Source organism: Neophocaena asiaeorientalis, unplaced genomic scaffold (genome assembly GCF_003031525.2).
Source record: "Neophocaena asiaeorientalis asiaeorientalis breed wild unplaced genomic scaffold, Neophocaena_asiaeorientalis_V1.1 scaffold226, whole genome shotgun sequence".
Classification (NCBI taxonomy): Eukaryota; Metazoa; Chordata; class Mammalia; order Artiodactyla; family Phocoenidae; genus Neophocaena; species Neophocaena asiaeorientalis.
The window spans coordinates 3,654,507-3,671,297 of record NW_020173037.1 but is presented as its reverse complement, the minus strand read 5'-3'; the positions used below and the strand labels follow the sequence as shown (position 1 = coordinate 3,671,297).

The 16,791-nt window shown below is 36.4% G+C and overlaps 1 protein-coding gene across 1 annotated transcript in view; it reads right to left on the bottom strand.

The window, feature by feature from the left end:
• Window positions 1-16,791, bottom strand: part of LOC112398150 (lipoxygenase homology domain-containing protein 1) — a 33,312-nt gene that overhangs the window by 10,344 nt on the left and 6,177 nt on the right. Inside the window, 2 exon segments of the mRNA XM_024742561.1 lie at window positions 5,689-5,767; window positions 13,898-13,984. Of these exon segments, the coding sequence (XP_024598329.1) occupies window positions 5,689-5,767; window positions 13,898-13,984 (166 nt within the window).

Here is a 16,791-nt window from a genome sequence, read left to right as displayed (position 1 = left end):
AATTATATACATATATATATATATATATATATATATGCTAGAAAAAGAGCAGTCATTCAGAAACTCTGTCCAAGCACACAGAATGATACACATGAGCTGATACACATAAAGATAACAATCTCTTTTTTCACCTATGGTCAACTAATCTATGACAAAGGAGGCAAGGATATACAATGGAGAAAAGACAGTCTCTTCAATAGTGGTGCTGGGAAAACTGGACAGCTACATGTAAATGAATGAAATTAGAACACTCCCTAACACCATACAGAAAAATAAACTCAAAATGGATTGAAGACCTAAATGTAAGACCGGACGCTATAAAACTCTTAGAGGAAAACATAGGAAGAACACACTTTGACATAAATCACAGCAAGATCTTTTTTGACCCACCTTCTAGAGTAATGGAAATAAAAACAAAACTAAACAAATGGGACCTAATGAAACTAAAAGTTTTTGCACAGCAAAGGAAACTATAGACAAAACGAAAAGACAATCCTCAGAATGGAAGAAAATATTTGCAAATGAATCAGTGGACAAAGGATTAATCTCCAAAATATATAAACAGCCCATACAGCTCAATATTAAAAAAACAAAAAGCCCAACCAAAACATGGGCAGCAGACATTTCTCCAAAGAAGACATACAGATGGCCAAGAGACCCATGAAGAGATGCTCAACATCACCAATTATTAGAGAAATGCAAATCAAAACTACAATGAGGTATCACCTCACACCAGTGAGAGTGGGCATCATCAGAAAATGTACAAACGACAAATGCTGGAGAGGCTGTGGAGAAAAGGGAACCCTCTTGCACTGTTGGTGGGAATGTAAATTGATACAGCCACTATGGAGAACAGTACGGAGGTTACTTAAAAACTAAAAATAGAACTACCATATGACCCAGCAATCCCACTACTGGACATATACCTAGAGAAAATCATAATTCAAAGACACATGCACCCCAATGTTCACTGCAGCGCTATTTACAATAGCCAGGTCGTGGAAGGAACCTAAGTGTCCATCGACAGATGAATGGATAAAGAAGATGTAGTACATATATATAATGGAATATTACTCAGCCGTAAAAAGGAATGAAACTGGGTTGTTTGTAGAGATGTGGATGGACCTAGAGTCTGTCATACAGAGTGAAGTCAGAAAGAGAAAAACAAATATCGTATATTAACGCATATATGTGGAATCTAGAAAAATGGTACAGATGAACCGGTTTGCAAGGCAGAAATAGAGCCACAGATGTAGAAAACAAACATATGGACACCAAGGAGGGAAAGTGAGGTGGGGTGGAGTTGGGGGGGGATGGTGGTGGTGGTGGGATGAACTGGGAGATTGGATTGACATGTATACACTAATATGTCTAAAATAGATAACTAATAAGAACCTGCTGTATAAAAATAAATAAAAATTTTAAATCTCTTTTTAAACATTTAATTTTATATTAATTTGCAGACTGGAGTTGGTTAAAATACAATTTACTTTTATTTATAGATAAGATGGAATATTTTAACCCTTCATCGTGGTTTTATCTATACAAAGAGCCAGTTCAAACTGCATCCTCCTTTATTGAAACTGCTTGTCTTGAGGAGGGAATACTCATCAGCTGTAAACTCTTACAAAGCACACATTCACAGCCTGGTCTCTGCTTACTCTTGGGCTTCATCACTCATCACACTCCCATTACTGAGCCAGGCCACACTCGTCATCATTCCCTAGATCTGTGGTTCCCCAACTATAGTGAGCCTCAGAACCACCAGGAAGGATGATGGAAACACAGATTGCTGGGCCGTACAGCAAGCTTCTGACACTGTGGGCCTGGGATAGGCAACCTAAGGTGACCAAATGCCCCAGTTTGCCCTGGACAGAGGGGTTTCCCAGGATGCAGGATTTTCAGTGCTAAAATCAAGATAGCCCCAAGCAAACCAGCATGGTTGGTCATCCTAGAAGAGACCCCAAGAAATAAATTTTTAACAAGATCCGAGGCAATGCTGATGATCCAGGAACCACATTTTGAAAACCACTGTCTGGATCTGGACAGTACTATGCTTCTGAAATAAGTGAGACAGAGAAAGACAAATACTATATGATGTCACTTATCTGTGGAATCTAAAAAATAAAAAAACAAATGTGTATAGCAAAACAGAAACAGACTCACAGATATAGAAAACAAACGAGTGGTTTCCAGTGAGGGAAACAGTGGGCAAGTGGCAAAATAGAGTTATGGGATTAAGAGATACAAGCTACTATGTGTAAAATAAATAAGTAACAAGGATGTATCGTACAGCACAAGGAATTATAGCCCTTACCTTGAAATAACTTATAATGGTGTATCATCTGTAAAAATGCTGAATCAGTATGTTGTACACCCAAAACTAATACAATATTGTAAATCAACTATACTTCAGTAAAAAAATGTAGCTTATAACTTTTTTAATTTTTAGTTTTTTGAATAATAAAAATTTGTATGTGGCCACTTTGAATTGCTTTTTTAATATGCATTGCTCATTTGTATTAAGTCCATTTAAAATCTGGTTCAGGTCTGATTTATCGGTCTGCCTATTATCATGACATTTACTAAACTATATTTAAAAACTATCATCCTTATACATTTTAAAGTGAGCATCTTCTGTGCTAGTGTTTTTCAAAATGTGATACTGTAGTCTATTATATCCTCTTAATTTTTCCAGATAAATAACAATAATTTTAACAGCTTTATCGAGAAGTAATTTACATACTATAAAGCTCACCTATTTACACGGATTCAGTGATTTGTAGTATATTTACAGAGTAGTGCAACCATCGTCATAATCCAAACTTAGTACATTTCCATCACCCCCAAAACAAAGTTTGTACCTATTCACTGTCACTCCCGAGTACCACCTGGCTCCCCTCTCCCAGACTTAGGCAACCGCTAATATACTTCTGACTCTGAGGGATTTGCCTACTCCGGATATTTCATACAATGGAATCATGCAACAAGTGGTCTTTTGTGACTAGCATACTTCACGTAGGGATAGAAAAAGGAAGTCAGCTATCTATCTCAGGATTTACCTTTAGATTAATTGTATTGCCCTGTATTTCAGATTTTCTCTCCTCTAAGTCTGTGACAACTCTTGATCAAAATTAGCAGATATATCCATGCAGTACACCTCCACCTCCGTCCAATTCTCTGTCATCTCCTCACTTGTGATGCTCCACTTGATTGCGGAGAAACTGATAGTCTTCCTGTAAAGAAACCACTGCAGGAGATTCTCTCCATCATAGTCTGAGAGCAAAATAAATCTTGCAGCAGATTGTTTTTGCCCAAACAAACGGACACACCTGGGTGCGATTTGGCTAAACAAAATTCTGTAGTTTTATAACTGCCGATACACCACAGACACAGGCACCTGGGGCCTAAACTATATATGTAAATATATGTAAGCACAAAACCTTCATCTCTCTCACCAAAACACAAAACAAATCAAAACAAAAAAACAGTGCTGTTGGAATACTGCAAACAACGACTGGATCTACAGCTAGTTGAGATCATTGGTAAATAAATCGTTAAAGAACAAATAGGTTCACTTAATCTGAAAGAGGGACAGAATCTATAAACCAAACTTTCTTGGCTAGAACTTCCTGTTACTTCTCAATATGACTTTCAGACAAAGCCAGTCTAATAATTCAGATGGGCATGTATTTCTTATTGTTGATGTTAATTATTATATATTATATATTTTTTTTGCTGTTACTCTGAATAAGATCTTTTATATCTCATATTTTCAATGTAAGAAAAACAGCCTCCAGTTATTGTATATTGATTTAAATTCTAATCGCTTTATAAATTCTCTTCATTCATCCATTTTTCAGTTGATCTTCCTTGCATTTTAATAGACAGTTCTATCACCTGCAGGCAATAAATTCACATTCTTCTTTCCAAAATTATAACTTTAAAAATATATATACACAAATGCTTTCCAAAGAATGACTATCTCATAATGAGAAAAATCCTTATTGTATTTTAATGGATTTCATTGTTTATTAAGTGGTCATCTTGAGTTAAATAATTTTAGAGTATTTTTTCTGTTCCATATTTTCAAAGAATTTTTTATAATGGTATTATTTGACTGTTTAGGAATAATTTTTCTGCTTCAACCTTCTGAGGTGATGTATTTTATTAATAGGTTTCCTAATGCTGAACTATCCTTCAATTTCCTGGCATGAGCCCTACTTAGTTGTTATGCATTATTCCTTTATTATACTTCTTGATTCACTTTGTACACGTTTACCTTTGAATACCTGCACATGCATGTAGCAGTGCTGCTGGTCTACAGCTGTTCTTCTGGACAATGCAGACTCCATGGGATACTCACATTGTGCCACCAACAGTGAATATCCTCAGAAGTAACATTAGTTCAATTTTATTTGGATATTTGAGGTAGGGCAAAATGAGAAATTGACCTGTCAAATTAAAATATTGTCTTCATCTGCTTGGGCTGCTATAACAAAACACCACAGACTGGGTAGCTTATAAACAACAGAAAATTATTTCCATATTTACCATAGAAAATACTCAGTACAGCACCTGATACATAGCAGGTCCACCAAATATATTTACAAAATTGAATTAGTTGCCATGTAAGTGTTAGTTGGGCATATTAACACATCCTTTTATTGTTGTACCAGAGCATTCACTGTCCTACAAGCCTGCCTGACTCCCTGCAGAAATGGAATATTACCTTAGTGTTTACTGTGGATCGGAGCCCAAACTCTTTAAAATTAGTTGTCAACTGACAGAAAAATAAGATGCAAAAGACTTGGGTCTGGTCAAAACATAAATGAATTTTGCCCAAGAGAGAAAATAACCTCAAAGTTATGTTTTTATTATCTTAGGACATTAGCCATATCTTTAATTTATCAATCTTATCATTCTTTTTGTTTTCACTGATTATAAGTATATATTTTTCAGTTTTGTGTAACGTCTTTTGAACGAGCTTTGTCAACTGGCTAATTCCCTCATTATTTAAACACATGTCCACTATATATTGGTATGAGAACTTTGTTCTTAACATTTTGCAAGTTATATGTTGACACTTTTAAGTAAAAGAGTTTATTGTCTTGTTTCATGTTTTGGGGTTTTTTTAATGCTTTTTGTGGTATATGCACTTTTGTTAAAGGATTTTATTTATCTTATGGCAATCTTATACAGTAGCAGAAAATGAAAATACTGGTCATTCACAGTTGGGAAAATTGAGATAGAAGCATGAACAAACTGTCAGCAGAAAACACAGCAAGGCTGCCAGGACAGCCTCCTGAAGGTGTCACTGCTGGCACCATCATTAGCACTTAATGGACTGTCACTGTCAGAGGACACTGCCGCTATGTCCACCAGCAGCATTCTGGAACACTGCCACGTGCCACAGCGTATAAATCCCAAATTCCCCCAGTTTTTATGCATCATTCTTTCTAGCTTTCTAGGCAGAGCATCTACTTGAAAAAGCCTACATAATTTTGAAAAACAATACATCCACTTAAAATTTAAAGAATATTTGGGACAATATTTTAATTTCAGATAGTCAATACTTAGAGATCAGTTCGTTACGAGTTTTCCACAATTATTTTCTAGATTTGTACAGGGCTTCACATGAACAGAGCAGAATCAGACCTTCAATATCTACCTATGGAAGACTCTTACCTGGTCCAAGCCCACCATGGCCTACGACAATCCTGTACAAATTCTCAAGGGTCATGGCTTCTAGGGAGAAGGTGTCAATCTGTAACAAATCAAAAAAGTATAGTTAGATCCAGACTATGAGTCTGATTTCTAATGAGTATAAATTAAGATACAGCAAAAATTCATTGTGAAAGGGATTAGGTTCATTCAGTAAATACACAAATCTGTCTAAATTAAGAAAGTAAAAATTAAAACAATAATATTAATTTATAGAACATAATAAGTTTTCTTCCTTCTTGCCCATTTTTCATCATAAAAGCATAAATTTGAGGACTCTCTACCAATATGTTTTCAAATAATGATAATATAAATGTAATAATTATAAAGTATACTAAATGTTTCCACTCATTTGAATTCAACAAACTCTTATCTGTCCTGAATGGAATTTTTTAGCAATGTTTATGGGTCATTTGCAAAAATAATGTTTCTAAAGTAATTTTAGAATATTGATGCAAAAACTATTGAAAATTTATAGCATTTATGTGGAACAATGTCCCAGTGCACTGCTACAATCAAAACTGTTCATGTTTGTGCTCCAATGGTTTGTGTATTCAGAATATGGGCAAAAGTGAGGAGCCAGAGTTCTTTTGATAAAACCTACAATAATGATACAGGTTGAAATGAAAGAAAATACATGATGTAGCATAGCGGTTGAAAAATAATTCAAAAACAAAAAATAAGCTTTGCATTTCAGTGTCTTATATGTTTTGAAATATTTTCACACACAGCGATATTTTATCCTTAAAAGTCACTCAGTGAGAAAAAAACGTATCCACTCTAGAGATAAAGAACAGTGAGGCACGGAACCAGTGTTAGAGCTCAGTTCCTCTGATATGTAATAATACTACCTTCCTTTGCAATCACTCTGCCTCTGCATAAGTGGACTATAAAAAATATAAATAACAGATAAAGCCATTAGCATTTATTTACAAAGAATACAGTCAATGCCTGATAAAGGTTAATGGATAACACTGCCATCTCTTTATCATGAAAGGGATCTGCTAGAAAAGGAGGACATCCTATGCAATAATAGAAAATACTAGCAAAGAAAATCATGAGTTACAATATTTATGATGATTGATGTAGAGAATGCTAAGAAAAAAAGAGGAAACATAATGAAAATATGCTGATATACTTAAAATTATTTGGATTATCACAGAAAGCTGAGATAACTAAAATACAATGGGCCCTCTATAATTTACTCAGTTAAAAAATTAAGTATTACTTACATATTAATATTAGTAATAGTAAAAAAAATAACATATTCAGTTTCCAAATTTGACAACGAAAGTTGTTATACAGTCAACCCATGAACAACACAGGTTTAAACTTCACGGGTCCACTTATACATGAATGTTTTTCAATAAATATGCACTACAGCACTACATAATCAGTGCAGTTGGTTGGATCCTCGGATGCGGAACCATGGATGTGGAACCATGGATGTGGAGGGTCAACTGTAAAGTTATATGCAGATTTTCAACTGCATGGGGGTCAGTGCCCCTAACCTCCTATGTTGCTCAGGGTCAACTGTATATAGTAATCCTCATTTAACAATATAAAAGTAGGTGTAAAAATCAGACAATTGGGAATGACTTCAGCAAGATGGTGAACTAAGGAGAACCAAGCCCTCATTCCTCATGGAGACACCATTTTAAACACAGTGTATGGACTAGAATACTTCTGTGAAAATTCTGAACACCAGATAAGAAGCTGCAGCACCCAGTCCAATGCATAATGAAGAGGGGACTCCATCAAAATGGGAGGAAAAAGAAACAAAATGAAGAGAAGTGAAGAGAACCTAAGGGACTTTTGGAATACCCTCAAACGGAATAGTATATGCATTGTAGGAGTCACAGAAGGAGAAGAGAGAGAGAGAGAAAGGGGCAAAAAGCTTTTATGGACATACAAATTCAAGATCAATGAACCTGAACTAAGATAAACCTAAGGAGACCCAAACCAAGACACATTATAATCAAATTGTCAAAAGTCAAAGACAAAGAGAGAATCTTGAAAGCAGCAAGAGAAAAGTGGCTCATCATCTGCCAGTGAGCTTCTAGAAGTTTATGAGTGGATTCCTGAGCAGAAATCATGCAGGCTAGAAGGCAATGGGATAATATATTCAAACTGCTGGAAGAAAAACCTGCCAGCTAAGAATTCTATATCAGATGAAACTGTCCTTCAAAAATGAAGGTGAAATTAAGACTTTCCCAGGTAAAACAAAAGCTGAGGGAGTTCATTTCCAGTAGACTGCCTTACAAGAAGTGCCATAGGGAGTCCTTCAAGTTGAAAAAAAATAAAAAGGATAATAAATAGCAACACAAAGCTATATGAGTTGGAGAAAATATTTGCAAATCATATATGTGACAAGAGATTAATATCCAGAATATACAAAGAACTCCTTCAACTCAACAACAAATAAATAACTTGATTTTAAAATAGCAAAAGACTTGAATAAACATTTCTACAGAGATGATATACAAATGACCAACAAGCATATGCAACGATGTCAACCTAATTTAACATTAGAGAAATGCAAGTCAAAACTACAATGAGATATCACCTCACACCCATTAGGATAGTTACTGTCAAAAAACAGAAAATAACAAGTGCTGCCAAGGATGTGAAGAAACTTGAACCCTTGTGCATTGTTGGTGGGATTGTAAAATAGTGCAATCGCTATTGAAAACGGTATACTGTTTCCTCAAAAAAATTAAAAATAGAACTTCCATACGATCCAGCATTCCTGCTGCTAAGTATATACCCAAAAGAATTGAACTGGGGATACCAATTCAATGGTATGCAGAGGACACCCACTGCATTATTCACAATAGTCCAAAGTTTGAGGGACTTCCCTGGCGGTCCAGTGGTTAGGACTCTGCGCTTCCACTGCTGGGGGTCCGGGTTCGATCCCTGGGCAGGGTAGTAAGATGGTGCAAGACGTGGTGTGGCCAAAAAAATTAAAAAGTAAAAACACAAGAAAGTTTGAAATAACCAAAATGTCCATCAATGGATGAATGAATAAAGAAAAGGTGGTGTATACATACAATGGAATATTATTCAGACTTATAAAGGAAGGAAATCTTGTTAGATTCTACAACATGAATGAACCTTGAGGACATTATGCTAAGTGAAATAAGCTAGTTCACAAAAAGACAATCATCGTATGATTCCGATTATATATTCAAATTCAGAGAGACAGAAAGTAGAATCGTTGTTACTAAGGATGGGGGAAAGGGGAACGAGGAGCTGTTATTCAATGAGGATAGAGTTTCAGTTTTGCAAGGTGAAAAATTTCTGGAGATCTGTTGCACAGCAAGGTAAATATCCTTAGCACTACTGAACTGCGCACTTAAAAGTACAGTTGACTGGGCTTCCCTGGTGGCGCAGCGGTTGAGAGTCCGCCTGCCGATGCGGGGGACACGGGTTCGTGCCCCGGTCCGGGAAGATCCCACATGCCGCGGAGCGGCTGGGCCCGTGAGCCATGGCCGCTGAGCCTGCGCGTCCGGAGCCTGTGCTCCGCAACGGGAGAGGCCACAGCAGGGAGAGGCCCGCATACCGCAAAAAAAAAAAAAAAAAAAAGAAAAGAAAAAGAAATGAAGCAGGGAGAACCACTACAGACCCCGTGGAAAATTTAAATGATAATAAAAGAATACCATGGGGCTTCCCTGGTGGTGCAGTGGTTGGGAGTCCGCCTGCTGATGCAGGAGACGTGGGTTCGTGCCCCGGTCCGGGAGGATCCCGCGTGCCGCGGAGCGGCTGGGCCCGTGAGCCATGGCCGCTGAGCCTGCGCGTCCGGAGCCTGTGCTCCGCAGCGGGAGAGGCCACAGTAGTGAGAGGCCCACGTACCGCAAAAAAATAAAAATAAAAAATAAAAGAATACCACGAAGGACTCTATGTCCACAAATTTGATAACCTAGATGAAGTGGACCAAGCCCTTGAGAGACACACTGTGTCAAAGCTCACACAAGAAGAAACAGAACCTCAGCTTTGTGAGGTCTGCTGCACAACAATGTGTGTCTAGGTGGAGGCACACTTCAAAACGCCTGACAGGAAATGTTATGTATTTGTTACCACAATTAAAAAAATATATATACACACACACACACACACAGGACCTATTGTATAGGACAAGGAACTCTGCTCAATATTCTGTAATAACCTAAATGGGAAAAGAATCTGAAAAAGAATAGATCCATGTAAATGTATAACTGAATCACTTTGCCGTACACCTGAAACTAACACACCATTGTTAATCAACTATATCCCAATATAAAATAATTTTTTTTCTTTTAAAAATGAGAGATGAAGAAGCAAAAGTGATCTCTGCATCCTTACTAACAGTGGGTAGAACAGGGCGCCGGGCGAACTCCTCCTACCAGGTGAATGGGCGGGCTGACGAGGAAGAGTGTTGAGAAGAATGCTCATAAATGTGGAGGGAGACGCTTATGAATGATGAGAACACTCTGCTCACACAACCTTCACTTTTCAGCAAGTGCAACTATTCATATCTTTTCAAAAGTTAAAAATTTAACTTCAGAAACTCAACAAAGAGTTTATTACACCTTATTTAAAAACCACAAAGGAACCATCAGTCTCTGCAAATGTAGCAGCTCACCGTCCCTATTAAGTTATACAAGTTATTATATATCTAAACCTAATATTAGATTCTATGACATTATGGAGCTTTTCTTAATCTTTACATAGTATTTATCATTTATTTCTTGAGAAAACTAAGATATCACATTTTTAATGGAAAATGTTGTGAACTGGAGAAAAATCTGTTTTTATCAATTGCCCATATAATAATTCTCATATATCCTTTTCCTATTCTCTTCCAAAGTAGAAGCCAGCAGACACAAGAGCAAACAGCTCTTCTGGACAGAGTCACCCTGAATTCTTGTGGCCATGAGCAGTGACTGACACGGAGCACAGCCTATTTCTCAGCCACATTTACACGAGTCTTAAACACACCTCTGCTTTTGGCCCAAAGCTTAGAAAGTCATTGGGCAGTTCTGTTTTCATTTCCTAATCAAATAGATAAATTTTCAAAAATGAGGCTGAGCCTGATAAGGAAAGCATACACTGATTTTGCATTTTTTAACCCAGGAATGACTTCATTGGACATTCAATTTTCTCATGACCTTCTAAGAATTAATTTTCTTTTTTTGATTAGGAGGCATTTCAGCTGACATTCCTACAGGTTTAACTTTTGCAAGAACAGACTCCTGAATGCCAGTACATGAAACAACTAAAAAATATTTAGATGCAGCTGTCACACCAGCAGAGGCAATTGGCGAGGAATAAGCGATTCCTTAATCACTCATTCATTCAATTATTCATTTACTCAACACGTATTGAACTTCTCTGTCCTTCAGCATTTAGGCAAACAAGTTTTACTTGTGCTGCCTGGAGCGGACCTTCCCTACCTGGAAGGATGGACGACTGCCCTTTGTTTAAAACAGGAAATTCTCAACAGACTTCCCTGTCCTCTTGATCACGTGCCGACCATCGTTGAACAGGTATATAAAACTGTCTTCCAGCATTCATGTCCCACAATTGTGTCTATAACAGCAACAATATTACTTATAAAAAATGTAAGAATACTTTATCAAAGAGTCAAATAAAAATTTTTATCCAAGCCTGACACTTAAGAAGGCCTTTTCCCTTTTTTTAGTATAAGTCGTTGAATACTTGACAAGAAAAGTGTTAATTTCTTCTTTTATTGCCATCTCAAGTACAATGGCATTTCTTTTCTCTACTTTGAAATTTTTCTATTTCTAATTTCTCCATATTGAAATGCTAGACATGTCAATTTCCTCCCAAACTTTCTGTCATCAATATTTTCCTATCTAGAAAGAGATACTTACAATTTTTAAAAATCTATTCCTTCCCTGTTCCAACCTCTTAGTAATGAATTTCTTTTTACTTTAAAGTGATTTTCTAGAATACTAGCATGAGCTTAGAGTCCATGCACTACAGATTCAAATTAATATAGTTCCCTCCTTGGGTCCTTAGCAATTAATGAAATTCAAGCTATAATTATTTATTTGGGTACCTATTATACCATATTATATCTAATCCATTCATCCTGGACTTAAACAAAGATGTTAATACATTCTGATAGGTTCAGATGAATGCCAAAAATCATCGAGAAGTAGAAATATGTTTTCTGATTCTAAAATCTAGCCTTTCATGGGAAGGGTACTATCATTCTTTTAAAAACTTCTGTGAGGTATTGTTTTATCTGTTAAATTAATCTTACTGTCTTTAAAATGCCTTACATCAGAGATTTTCAACTTTAATGTGCTTAGAAAATCATGTTGTTATAAAGGTAGATTTTCAATCCTGAAACTTACTATCTCTGGGGGTCTTGGTAAGGCCCAGAAATTTACATTCATCAATTCACATCAAGTGTGATTCTGGAGCAATCACACTTTAGAAGGCTCCCTGAGAGCCGCACAGAATTACCGTCGGTTTGCAAGGTTAACACTGCTGCCACCACTATCTGATTCAGTTTTTAGATTACAGTCCAAGGCAGATCATTTGAGAAATACAAAAAAATCACCATTCAAAATGTTTTATTTTGTAATCTTCCTTAACTAAACTTAAAGAATCAAGATTAAGTTCATAAAAGTAATGTGATTATTTTATGGATTGTGGAAATGTTGTATCATTATTGCTATAATAGACTCAGTGTTTTAAATCAAATCCCTTCAACTTATAGGCACAGGTTGGCTTACTTAAAATTTTAAATTTCAAACTTCTAAACTGTATTATAAAAATTCAACAGAAAATTCTACACTCATTATCTAACATCTTAATTTTGCCAAATGGGTAGATTATATACGGGCGTTATATACTCAGAGTAAGACTTTGGATCAAGAATATCTCCTCTTCACTGGTACTGAAGGACAGGTGAGGTAAACCTCAGGCAAACACGTGGCCTTGCAATGACAGAGTACTCGCCATAGAGAGAAAGACACCAAGAATTTTCAGCCTGATTTTTTTGTCTTTCCTCTTCAATATTATATAATTTCTTCAGATCACTTAACCACTGTCTCAGCATCCCAGCTTCATAATGAATATAATATTGCTTATTGGTTACTGATCAAATGAGATGAGTGTTAATTTTCATAAATTTGGCTTACTAGGAGAGAAAAAGTAAAAGATATTATTATCATATATGATCACTTACGTATCAGTTTGAATACTATACTTCAAAAGCTCTATATATCAATAGCATAAAAGAGAAAATTATTTCATATAGAAGCCAGGTAGTAATTTTGAAATCTAACATCTACATTCTGTATTTTCATAAAGTGAGTTTCATTGATTCATTCTGCTTCAGGATCTCTTGTGACTTTAATGTAAAGAAGATGGCATTATTAACAACTGTATATTTCTGCTAATGAAAGAAAAAATATGTTTTTAAGGGATTACTCATCTACCATGAATTTTTCATTAATTTTCTCATGTGTTATAAAACTGTAGATCAAGTTTGCCAAGAATATCAGGGGTTTGACTAGGTGTTCTTTGCATTTTGAGAACTTGTTTAAAGATTATTTATTCGGAAATGACAAAAGAAGGAAATACACCATACACAAAAATGGATTACAAGCTGCATGATATCCAGTGGTAAAGACATGCAATATTGGCAAGCACAGTAATAAGTAAAATTTTAGATTCTGAACAATGTAGAAAATTGAAGCCTCTTTTTGCTCCTAAAAGCACTCAGGGGCTTTATCTCACTTGGCATGAGTAGACTAAATTTGAGGGCTGGCATTCAAGTCTAGTAGAAAATTATTTCACCAACAAGAATGGGCTATTTTACTGCCCTTCTGGAGCAGGTAACAACCTCCTAGTCACGTTTTCATCATTACTGCAACCATATCAAGAAGCAATGGGAGTTTATCCAGATTCCCAAGTATTTTCTTTTCTTTGCAAAGAGGCAAAAGGATTGCTTGGCTGAGGTGCTTCCCTCAATTAATTAGGGATTACAGTTATTAATCAGGGCACGCGATGCTGCTGCCTTGAGGAATACACTGACTAAAAAGTCCAGGTTGACTCCATCCACTCACAATAGGTATGAAATGCCCCCTTGAGGTTTGATTCTTAAGCAGAATTTATGAGGATCTTGCAAAGGATGGAAGTATTGATATGTATTTACCTCTTTACAGTGCCAGGAAGCGGAGACTCTGGAGTTTGTATGAACAATACGAATCTTAAAGAGTGTTCCAGTGTCTCCAACTGCGATCTATAAAGGAACCAAGAGAACTTCTTTCAGTGTAATTTCACAAAATCCATTTTATTTTTGGGGGGGGTGGTACGCGGGCCTCTCACTGTTGTGGCCTCTCCCGTTGCGGAGCACAGGCTCCGGACGCGCAGGCTCAGCGGCCATGGCTCACGGGCCCAGCCGCTCCGCGGCGTGTGGGATCTTCCCAGACCGGGGCACGAACCCGTGTCCCCTGCATCGGCAGGCGGACTCTCAACCACTGCGCCACCAGGGAAGCCCACAAAATCCATTTTTTAAAAAACCTTATATTAGGACATTATATTTTGATAAAGTAATCAATCTATCAACAAGGTTTTAGAATTATAAAAAGTTATACACCTAATGACAGAGTGCCAAAATATATGAAGCAAAAATGGACAGAACTGAATGGAGAAATAGTCTACAATAATTGTTGGAGACTTTAACACCCCACTTTGAATAATGGAAAGAACAACTAAACAGAAGATCAGTAAGGAAATAGAGGACTTGAAAAACATTATACACCAACTAAATCTAACAGACATTTATAGAAAGCTCCACTCAACAACAGCAAGAATACATAGTTTTCTCAAGTGCACATAAAACATTCTCCAGGATAGACTATATGTTATGTCAAAAAAGAGGTTTTGAAAATTGAGTAAGATTGAAATCATACAGAGTATCTTTTCTAACTACAATGAAATGAAACTAGAAATAAATACAAGAAAGACAACTGGAAAATCCACAAATACATGTAAATTAACCTACATACTCTTAAGCAACAAATGAGTCAAAGAAATTGCAAGGGAAATTTAAAAATACCTTGAGATGAATGAAAAAACACAAAAACATAGTGGATATTGCTGAAAGCAGAGGTCACAGGGAAATTTTAGCTGTAAACCATAAAATATGAACATACTTAAAAGGAGAAAACCATTTCAGGTGAATGTCCATCAACTAGACTGGCAAGCTTGCTGTGAGAGAAAACTTCTTTGGAGATTTTGATCCAATAAATCCAGAGACTCTAAGGAGAGGGAGAAGGAGGAGGGGCAGGAGAAGGGAGGGAGAGAATGAAGGAAGAAGAGGGTGCGGGTAGGAGGAAAGTGGGAAGAGGAGGAAGAGGAGGAAGAAAATGGAGGTTCTCAAATAAATAACCTCTAACTTTACAACTTAAGGAACTAGAAGAAAGAGGAGTAAACTAAATGCAAAGCTAGCAGAAGAAAGGAAATAATAAATTAGAATGGAGATAAAATAGAGAATAGAAAAACAGTAGAATCAACAAAACCAAAAGCTGATTCTTTGAAAAGAAAAACAACAAAATTTACAAACATTTAGCTAGCCTAAGAAAAAAAAAAGAAAACTCAAATTACTAAAATTATAAATGAAAATAGGGACATTAGTACTAACCTTACAGAAATAAAAAGGATTATAAAGGAACATCATGGACAAGTTATGCCAGCAAATTAGATAACCTAGATGAAATGGACAAATCTTTAGAATCACACAAACTATCAAAATGTACTCAAACAAAACAAAAGAAAAAGAAAGTGTGAAGACACCTGTAGCAAGTTACTGAAGCAGTAATCAAAAACTTCCCAACAAAGAAAAATCTAGGACAGTTGGCTTCACTGGTGAATTCTACCAAATACTTAAAGAAGAATTAATACCAACTCATCTCAAAATCTTCCAAAAAATAGAGGAGATGGGAACACTTCTTAACGCATTCTGCAAGGTCAGCGTTACCCTGATACCAAAGCCAGACAAAGACATGACAAGAAAACTAGAGACAAAGCCACTTGTAAATATAGAGGCAATAACGAAACTTAAAAGCTTTTGCACAGCAAAGGAAACCATAAACAAGATGAAAAGACAACCTTCAGAATGGGAGAAAATATTTGCAGATGAAGCAACTGACAAAGGATTAATCTCCAAAATTTACAAGCAGCTCATGTATCTCAATATCAAAAAAACAAACAACCCAATCCAAAAATGGGCAGAAGACCTAAATAGATATTTCTCCAAAGAAGCTATACAGATTGCCAACAAACACATGAAAGAATGTTCAACATCATTAATCATTAGAGAAATGCAAATCAAAACTACAATGAGATATCATCTCACACCAGTCAGAACGGCCATCATCAAATGATCTACAAACAATAAATGCTGAAGAGGGTGTGGAGAAAAGGGAACCCTCTTACACTGTTGGTGGGAATGTAAGTTGATACAGCCACTATGGAGAACAGTATGGAGATTCCTTAAAAAACTACAAATAGAACTACCATACGACCCAGCAATCCCACTACTGGGCATATACCCTGAGAAAACCATCATTCAAAAAGAGTCATGTACCACAATGTTCATTGCAGCTCTATTTACAATAGCCCGGAGATGGAAACAACCTAAGTGCCCATCATCAGATGAATGGATAAAGAAGATGTGGCACATATATACAATGGAATATTACTCAGCCATAAAAAGAAACGAAATTGAGCTATTTGTAATGAGGTAGATAGACCTAGAGTCTGTCATACAGAGTGAAGCAAGTCAGAAAGAGAAAGACAAATACCATATGCTAACACATATATATGGAATTTAAGGAAAAAAATGTCATGAAGAACCTAGGGGTAAGACAGGAATAAAGACACAGACCTACTAGAGAACAGACTTGAGGATATGGGGAGGGGGAAGGGTGAGCTGTGACAAAGCGAGAGAGAGGCATGGACATATATACACTACCAAACGTAAGGTAGATAGCTAGTGGGAAGCAGCCGCATAGCACAGGGAGATCAGCTCGGTGCTTTGTGACC